Below are 9,500 nucleotides of genomic sequence, written 5' to 3'. Positions count from 1 at the left end.
TCTATATTTTAAGTTTTACACACACACACACACACACACACATATATATATATATACAGTATATAAGTGTGTATGAATATTATTAAAATGATATAATAATATTATACTTTAATAACCATTTATTGAAAAAAAGCCTTTACATTATCACTAGTGAAAGTAAAGACTAGTATATTGTTAAAAAACATTTAAAATAAATGCTGTTCTTTTGAACATTCATCAAAGAAAACAAATGTATCACAGTTTCCTATTTGGCTGCATATAAAATTTAGCAAAAAATTTAGAAAATAAAGCATACAATCAGTATATTAAAATGATTTCTGAACGATCTTGTGACACTGAAGACTGGACTAATGGCTGCTGAAAATTCAGCTTTGCCATCACAGGAAAAAATTACAGTTTAATATTCAAATAGAAATAAAAAATATTCAAAATACTCAAATTGTAATATTTCACAGTCTAAATATTTTTACTAAAAAAAAAAAAACTAGCAAGCCCAAACATTTGAACGGTAATGTGAATATATACATAGCTGCCTTAATATTTTAGGAAGTGGGTCTATCATAAAGGAATCATCACCATTTGGGGGTCCTCGGCATCAAAAATGTTTGGAAACCCCTTACATAAACAATTTAACTAGTCTTAACTTAAATAATTAACGTCTGCCATAAGCAGACTATATTGCAAAAACAGATATTTCCTTTAGGTGTCTCATTGACACCACACATGTGAAAGAGTACCAGCATGTGCCAGCTCACTAGTGACACCCTATCTGACCTACATCACAATGTTCCCTTAAACCTTAGACACAAAATACAAAGGGCCGCTTGACAAATTCCTTGTGCCTGGTGCAATCCTATACCTTGAGGAACTGCCAAATCACATGGATCATATGAGTAAATGTTACATGCACTTTCAAACACGCAACGTAAATTTGTAAAGAGTAACTGACGGGTGAGTGTGTGTAAGGCCAATGCAATTGTCCTTGAAATACCCCAGAGTTGATTACGCTGAGTTGTGGGCCAGCTGGCTGTGCAAAAGTGCTGACATCTCAAACGCAGACACAAACACACACACACACACACACACACACACACGCGTGCGCACACACACGCACAAGAGACATTGGCCATCTTTTCAAACATTTAAGAAAGAAAAAAATTAAGAAAGAACAGCTTTTCTCAACTCTGACAGAAAAGATATACTTACACTAAAATTGGCTGAGATCTTGTCGATGATAACACGTGCCTTTATGAAAAAAAATTATACTGATTAATAGGCAGTGAATAAGGCAGTACATCATAAAGCAATGAAACAAGATGATTAATAAATATTCTGATTGATAAAGTCTCTTATGTTAATTTATATGGGTATTAGGTAGATTTTTTTATTTAATTAAAACACTTTTTTCTGACTTTTACAAGGATATTCCCCCTTTCTACCTATAGTAAAAACATTCTACTGACATCTGAATCTTTCTGTTTTTCCACTGTGCTCCCATCCTCTGCCTTCCTTATGTTTTGGGTGGACATTGAGATGGATATGCAGAATTCATGTTTGGTCATGCAGAAATGATTAAAAGGGTTGGGCAGTGACACAATCCTCTACCTATATCAGATACCATGGCTCCTCTGACAGCAGTCGTCCATCTGTTGTAAAGCCCTCAAGACTAAACCCACACTGCCTGCTTGTAACCTTTGACCTCTACTCAATTTCTCACCCACTAGGGTCTACTCGGTGTCCAAAATTAACCCACCAAATGCAAAATGCAAGTAAAAATGGTCTTAGGCAAGCAAATAAAATCATACTATAGGCTATCTGGCTGGTAGCATTATTAGAACTGTTACAAGGTGTAGGTCAAACTGTAAGATATCTTACCGTCTGAACCTTGCTGATGTAACATGAGAGATTCAAATAAAATGTGTAACAATGTTGAATATTTCTCACAAATTCTACCAAAATTAAAATATAAAAAATTAAATTAAGATTTTGTTGACAGTTGTTGACAATTTTGTGTATGATACTATAAATGTTTCTCATAGTCCTTTTAATGTATTCCTTTATTTTCTTTTTACTTTTTTCTTTTTTGTTTTTCTTATTTTTTATTAATATTTTTTTAAACCTTTTTGTAACTATATCTTTTTCAAATATACTTTTTTGGAAAATTTTGTTGACAGTTGTTGACAATTTGATACTAGATACTATAAATGTTTCTCATAGTCCTTTTAATGTATTCCTTTATTTTCTTTTTACTTTTTTCTTTTTCTTATTTTTTATTAATATTTTTTTTAACCTTTTTGTAACTATATCTTTTTCAAATATACTTTTTTGGAAAATACTTTGAATTACCACCATGTATGAAATAAGGTGCTATATAAATAAATTGCCTTGCCTATGACTGACACTTGCCTATGACTGACCTGTATGTGATGTTTGTCATAAAATGCTAGGGAAAATCTCATTGTCATAGGAACAGATATATATTTTTAAAACAAATAATGCAAAATTGTATCATGACATGAAATATTTTTAATTTTGCTAAATTATTTGCCTTGCATGGCAAATGTATGCAGATGTGGCAAAAATGGTGTGTACCTGTGCAGGGGTGAAAGGCACAGAGGCGAGGGTGCTGAGAGCAGGCATGAGCTGGGCTGAGGTCAGCTGCTGCAGGACACTGGATCCGAGCAGGGGCAGAAAAGGGCCAAGCTCAGAGACTCTCTGAGGAGTGAGACTGGAGGGAGACTGCAGGTCAGACGATTTCAAGACCAAGCTGGATATCTGGACACAAAAAGAAAAGAAACCACAAACCAGAGGCTATTTTATATGTACCACTACTGTTATTTAAGTTTTTTTTTTAAAGAAGATGGTGAATATAAATGACAGCGATAAATGAGACAATTGATCTGAAACATGTTTACTGACCATATTGCTAGGAACACTAAAACCCTGAATTGCACATGTCCTAATGTTGTCCTGGATCACAGAGAAGGCTTCCGTTCCTGCATATGCCATCAGCTGGCTGGGGTGAGCCAGACAGGACAGATTACCTAACCTGGAGGGGTGTGAAAGGAAACAATTTTTTTTTTTTTGCTTTTTACATTTCCATGTCCCAAATCAAAATAAAAAAAATCAAGAAACTCTATTGATTTCGTCTTAATGGAGTAAAATAACATTGTATTTAGCTAACCTCCTGAACTCGTCAACAGTGAGATTCCGGAAGGTTCCAATGAGACTCTGAGCAATGAACTGCTGCTTAAGTGGACTCAACGCGTTACTCATCAGGACATCCAAACCATCCAGCAGCTAAGAAAACACAACACAGGACAATGAGAACAAGAGTATGTCATAAGTGATAATTTAAGACAATTTAATAGTCATTTAAACATCAAAAAGTCATTTTTCATTTATCTTAAATGGTCATTTTAAAATAGAATGACTGCACTGTAAAAACGGATTTTCTAAGTTGTAAATAAAACAAAAATTATTAGAGTACATTTGACAAGAAAATACTATTTCAGTCTTTCTACTTCAAAATTATTTCTTACTTTATTGCTTTATTTGTGAAATTGACTAGCAATTTCTGAGTGCTTCAAGGTACATCCTACACTAATTTTTTCTGGTGTATGAAATATGAACCATTCTATATATTTAAATATTATTAATATTAAATTTGTGAATTCTGAAATGTCCTGTTTATATGAACAGCAGTGAAGAACTTTTCATTACGGTGTTAGCACCACAGTCCACTACACAGCCATTCTTAATTCATGTGTTTCTGTGTTTATTTATTGAAAACAGACTACAAGGGCATGTCTGTTACAATGAACCTGTGGCAAGCATTGGCATTTTCCCCAGATGAGCTGCCTGAGGGTTAACCGGAGCCAGATGGGTTCAGGTATCTTTGTGAGGTGTTGGGGCTGTTACCTGAGCAGGTGAGAGGTACTGGAAGCTCTGGAAGGGCAGATAGGCGATCAGGTTACCAATGTCTCTGATAACGGATAAGCTGCCAGCTATCATGTTAGGCAAGCTCATGGACTGACTACACCATCGACCAAACGCTTGCTGCTGCTCCAGGGAAAGGTTTTTGATGCTGAAGTTAATTATGCTTAACCTGGAGAAAAGTAGGGGAGTGGAGATGTTTTAAACCCTTTGACTTTTGTGTAAAACCTTATATATTTTATTATTGTTGTTATTGTTAACTAAATGAATTACAAATAAATTTTAATGGAAATAAAGCTGCAATATAAATATTGGATAAAAAAAAAAAACTTCCCAAATGAGAACTGTTGCCTAGGGAACTAAGTGATATAAATAAGTTGAATTTTAAATACAAATAAATTAAAGCTAAATAGAAATATCTAAAAATGACAAAACTAAACAAACTAAAACAAACATTAAAACAAACTTTAACAAAAATTGAAAATATAAATGCTAATTCAAAATATTAAAAATAAACAATAGAACAGAATATAAATCATTTTAAATTTACATATAAATTTATCGTTAATTTAAATTAATTGTAGTATAAATTTTCACTAAATTTTCATAAAAAAGAATAAAATGAAGTTGAAATAACAGTAATAATATAAATAATAAACAAGAAGTGAATGGTGTGATTAATAGATGGTTCTTTTTAAGCTCAGCTATATATGTGTGTGTCACTCACGCATTGATATTATTTTGTAGCGGCATTGACAAGATTTCTGAAGGTGTAGCTAGAGCCAACAAAAGACCCATGTCAGAAAACAGGCTTATATCCTTGGGCAGGTGTATTTGGAAGAGCACAGACACCATGGTGTGCAGGTAATCATCTGTTAGCTTCAAAAAAGAAAAAGAAAAAAAACTGTAAATTACATCAATGCATTTATCCTGATTGTTTGTTCCTTTTTTGTTTATTTTTAAATATATAATGATGCAATGATGAGATGGTCTACCTGCAAAGTGTCATAGTTCCTGTTATAGAACAGCAGAATCTCCCTCACGATTATGCTGTCTGCTGCACTGAGCACTGATCTCAGATGAGATAGAGGAATACGGAAATACTCCTGCAAAAGCAATGATGTGTAATTCAAGCTGTTACTCACTGATTTCAGCAAACAAAAGCAGATATTCTCTATGAATGATAATGTGGATTGACAAAGCAAAACATGAATTTGACTCAAACACTTTTAAGTGTTATTTTTAGCAGCTCAAAGCTACAAATGTAAAACATGCGAATGAAGTTGTGAATCCAACCTTGATCAGGAAAAAGTTAGTGGGCACATTTCTTCCTGTTTGCATCAGACTGCTCAGAACTTTCTGAAATACACATATGCAAAGTTTCAACCAGAAATGCAGTAGGAACAACAACAACAACATACGTTAGGTATTTGTATCACAGTACTAATGTAGAGACAAATCAAATGACTCAAGAGTTAATATTACATGCTAAGGAAGAGATTTAGATTATCCGGTGTCAGGTCTAACACCTTATACCTCATGTTGATGAGCTAGATCATGGGTCAATTACAAAATAGTGGTGAACCCGGTAAAGGATATGCTTAATTAATAATCAGAAAAACCAAAAGAACTTCCAGAACTAGTTCACAGTGTCTTTTTTGGGAAACAGTGGTCTAATGAAAACAATGATATGCCCTATTCTTAATATTAATTACTTGGGTTTGTAGCGATTTAATAATAATAATACCAACCCCAAAGCACTGCAAAAGCACACGCTTGTTGTCAAAGTTGGTTTCATTGTCCATGTAGGCGACAACTGAGTCCAACACACTAAGCCAAATATTCTCTGTCATCCTTAGAGAGGTCATTTGGCTTTCTTCTAGAGCCAACAGCAGGACAACCCACAGGCTGGTGGCCTGCTTGACCACCGATGTCACCTGTGTAGTCATGAGATTCTCCAAGCGAGGTTGGAGGATCTTTATCCCACAGCGCAACAGCACCCGAAGACCCTGGACTTGACTGGCACCTGGTTGGCAGACAGCGCTGAAGTCTGTGCTGCATGTCCAGTTTAGCCTTTTAACTAACTCCATAGTTAGACATGGCTGGGGAGTTGTTTCATTGCTCCCACTGACGGTGGTGGTTTGGGGAGCTGTGTATGTGGCACAGAGAGTGCCAACCCAGAGGCTGGAGGCCTCCTGAGTGATGTGGGTCAGCATGGAAGAGTCAGCACAGACGAAGGAGATAAAGTTGGCCTGGTCATAGTCCCAGCAAAGGGTGAGGAGAGCAGCGTCCGGGAGCACCAAAGCCCAACTGGAGTACTGACACTGCTCAGCTGGTCGGAAAACAATCAGGCTCCCCCCATTCCCAGCCCCACCACCTGGGCCAGGAGCAGTCAGGTTTGAGCATTGCTCCAATAACCAGGTGTTGTCTAAATTGGCCAGCAAATTCTGGAAAACTGTAACGTTGGCACATACATTCCGAGTGAAGTTCTCAGTGTCAAGATCTGCACAGAGAGCAAGGTCAGTCATGTCTACAATAGTAGGCTGGCTCCAATCTGAATAGACGCAAACCTGCTCCAACACACTTGTGGTGTCATTATTAGAGCACTCTCTAATCAGCCACTGGTTGTCAACATGAAGGGACAACTTGTCATACAAGGGTATGTTGCAGCAGACGTTCTGACGGAAGCCAATCTGGTCGTACTGCCAGCATAGAGCGACCACAGACGGATCCACAGACATGTTAGTCCATTTGCTATAGTTACACCAAACTTCAATGCTCAGCAGCGGTGGGCTCGTAGGGGGATTCCTGATAGAGTAGGTGCAATATTGCTCTACCCAAGCATTTGCGCTGTTCTGCACAAGTAGAGTGACGAACTTGTGGTCAACACACACCTCATTAATGAACCGAACCTCATCATTTTGGATACATATAGACATCTGTTCAGGGCTGATTGCTCGCACGTTCTTCCATTCAGCGTATTTGCAAGACTCAGCCACAAGGGTGTTAATGTCAATTTGTGGAGGAGGTTCAGAGCAATTGGGCTTCAGCCAGTTGTTTTCATCACTGGAGAACACAACCATAAAGAAGGCCATACTGTCACACAAAAAAAAATGAAATCTCTCCATGTCATTATACCAGCAGAACGTCACTATTGATGGGTCGATGGTTTCAGCAGTCCATATGTTATATGAGCAATACAGGTTCACTATGTATGAGTCTGATGTGTTTGCACAGAATTCCCAAACCCAAGCATTATTAGGATTTCTGACCAACACTTGCATAACTTCAGCGTTGTTACACACAGCAAGGATGAACGCCGCACGATCATTTTCACTGCACATTGAGACCAAAGCTGGGTCTGTAGCACCATCAATAGTCCAGTTCTGGTAGTCGCAGAGGAGTTCGCTGAGGCTGAGAGTGGACCGTGCACTACGACTTGATTGTGCGGTGCCAGGATCACTGCAGGGCTCAATAAGAGGTAAGATGCCATTCTTGATCATGTGACACATGTTCCTCCATACCTTTGTCACTTCGGTTTGAGAGAGTGTGCTGAGTGCTTGACACATCTGATAAAGGACATATGATTCCTGAGATGTTGCTCCTAAAATTTCTGCACAAAGTGTTTCGTTGAGTTGGTTCAGGTTTTGTTGTTCGCAGGTGAGAACAGACATGGGAATGTCCACTGAGGGTGTGCCAGTACGACCGAACTGGATGCTGTTTGTGGCCTGACATTCTGGACCTGGGAAACTGCAAGGAGGAGTTTCAGGAGCCAAAAACATATCCAGAAGTGACTGCCCAAAAGACCAGCTCACATTATGATTCATGCCCCTAAATACAGAAAACAAGCGATAGAATGAATAGTATCATCTTATAGTAAAATACAAATGGAAATTAATACTTTTATCATCAGAAAACAGTGATATGATTTTTTTTTTTGCTTTTTACTTTAAATAAAGAATATTGATGCATCATCATAATATAATATATAATTCTTCTCCATATTTGTAACAGGAATATGGGCTTCCAGTGACATACCACATGATAAGCTGTTTGAGGTCACCTGTGTACAAAAGACAGAAGGAGACATTGATGGAGAATCACTTATTACACTGAAAAATGTATTCTAATATATGCAACAACAAAAAAAGTAACTTCATAAATAAATAAATAAATATTGAAGAAACAAACTTAACCTAAAGCTATGACACACCTTGTTGACACTTCTCACTCTGGTCTAGGGTAGGGATCTCAATGCCAAACTGTAATCCAAGTTTTAGAAAATCCACTGGAGTTTGAAGTGCACTCAACATGACATCAGACATGAATGACATCACAGGTGGAAATGCCATGTCCATAAAACTATTCCATAAGGCTAAAACGTTGTCTGATAGCAGATAAAGTGGGAGGTCTGAGGACAAAACATTCATCAACATCTCCTGAAGAGAGTTTAATTGAGCCATGGTGGGGTCTGCCATTCGCATATTAGATGCTGACATGCAAGCTTCAGCTTTAACAGAGGAGATCACAGAAAGTACTTGTTCATTCAATGCAGATGAAACGGTACTAGTTACATCTGCTTGCCATCCACAGGGCTGTCTGTCTGCCAAAATGCAAATTAAAGCCTGAGGAAGAGTTTCAATGAAACTGTCAATCAGCGCGGGCTGGTATATAGAGAATAAACTGTTGAATATTGACAAATAAGTATCTAGGCTAGTGCTGTCAATCGCCATTCTCTCAAGGGGTGCTGACATTCTGCTCATTCTCTGATGGAGATTTGGTGAGGCCTCTTTTCTCTGTTCTTCTTTTGACAAGGATCTGATGTTCTCCATCAACACTTTGATGTTCCTCTCAAATTCATCCTCACTCCTGGAGCTCTTTTCACTCTGTCTGATGATGGTCTTGGGTGATGAGGGTTTTATGGAGTCACCACATGCAATCCCTTTGAAGAAGAGGTAAAAAAATTGTCTTACTGCCTGAGTGTTAATGCATTAATATAGCTGGTGAAACAAATGGACACAAGGTATTCATAAATTAAAGGGGCCATATGATGTTGCTAAAAAAGAACATTATTTTGTGTATTTGGTGTAATGAAATGTGTTTATGCGGTTTAAGGTTCAAAAAACACATTAATTTCCACATGCTGTACATTATTGTTTCTCCTCTATGCACCGCCTTTCTGAAGGTTCAAAAAACACATTATTTTCCACATACTGTACATTATTGTTTCTCCTCTATGCACCGCCTTTCTGAAACGCGTAAATTTTTACAACATTCATCGGTCTGAAAAGCGAGGTGTGCTCTGATTGGCCAGGTATCCAATGCGTTGTGATTGGCCGAATACCTCAAGCGTGTGACGGAAATGTTATGCCCCTTATCATATTGTGATGTCCTGTCCGGCCGGAGCGACGTGGCAAAAACATTAAAACCCATTATAAACGAGGCATTTGTTGCATCCAGTAGGGACATAATTACGGATTATAATGACTTATACTGTCTTTTTACACGTTGCCTTGCATCATGCCGCGTAAACATAAAACCATGTCTGCATTCGTGATCAGAGA

The 9,500-nt window shown here is 37.5% G+C and overlaps 1 protein-coding gene across 1 annotated transcript in view; it reads right to left on the bottom strand.

Annotated features, from left to right (window-relative positions):
• The window catches only part of strc1 (stereocilin 1), a 19,672-nt gene that overhangs the window by 8,767 nt on the left and 1,405 nt on the right, over window positions 1-9,500 (bottom strand). The window contains exons 2-12 of the mRNA XM_016501990.1: window positions 8,150-8,878; window positions 7,975-7,999; window positions 5,688-7,767; window positions 5,233-5,295; window positions 4,932-5,042; window positions 4,664-4,815; window positions 3,922-4,108; window positions 3,185-3,300; window positions 2,920-3,049; window positions 2,593-2,775; window positions 1,207-1,245 (exon numbers count right to left, since the gene is read on the bottom strand). Coding sequence (XP_016357476.1) covers window positions 1,207-1,245; window positions 2,593-2,775; window positions 2,920-3,049; window positions 3,185-3,300; window positions 3,922-4,108; window positions 4,664-4,815; window positions 4,932-5,042; window positions 5,233-5,295; window positions 5,688-7,767; window positions 7,975-7,999; window positions 8,150-8,878 — 3,815 coding nt within the window. The remainder of the gene's footprint in view (window positions 1-1,206; window positions 1,246-2,592; window positions 2,776-2,919; window positions 3,050-3,184; window positions 3,301-3,921; window positions 4,109-4,663; window positions 4,816-4,931; window positions 5,043-5,232; window positions 5,296-5,687; window positions 7,768-7,974; window positions 8,000-8,149; window positions 8,879-9,500) is intronic.

This window comes from Sinocyclocheilus anshuiensis, unplaced genomic scaffold (assembly GCF_001515605.1).
Source record: "Sinocyclocheilus anshuiensis isolate Anshui unplaced genomic scaffold, SAMN03320099.WGS_v1.1 scaffold154, whole genome shotgun sequence".
NCBI classification, from domain to species: Eukaryota; Metazoa; Chordata; class Actinopteri; order Cypriniformes; family Cyprinidae; genus Sinocyclocheilus; species Sinocyclocheilus anshuiensis.
This window is presented reverse-complemented; position numbering and strand designations above follow the sequence as displayed.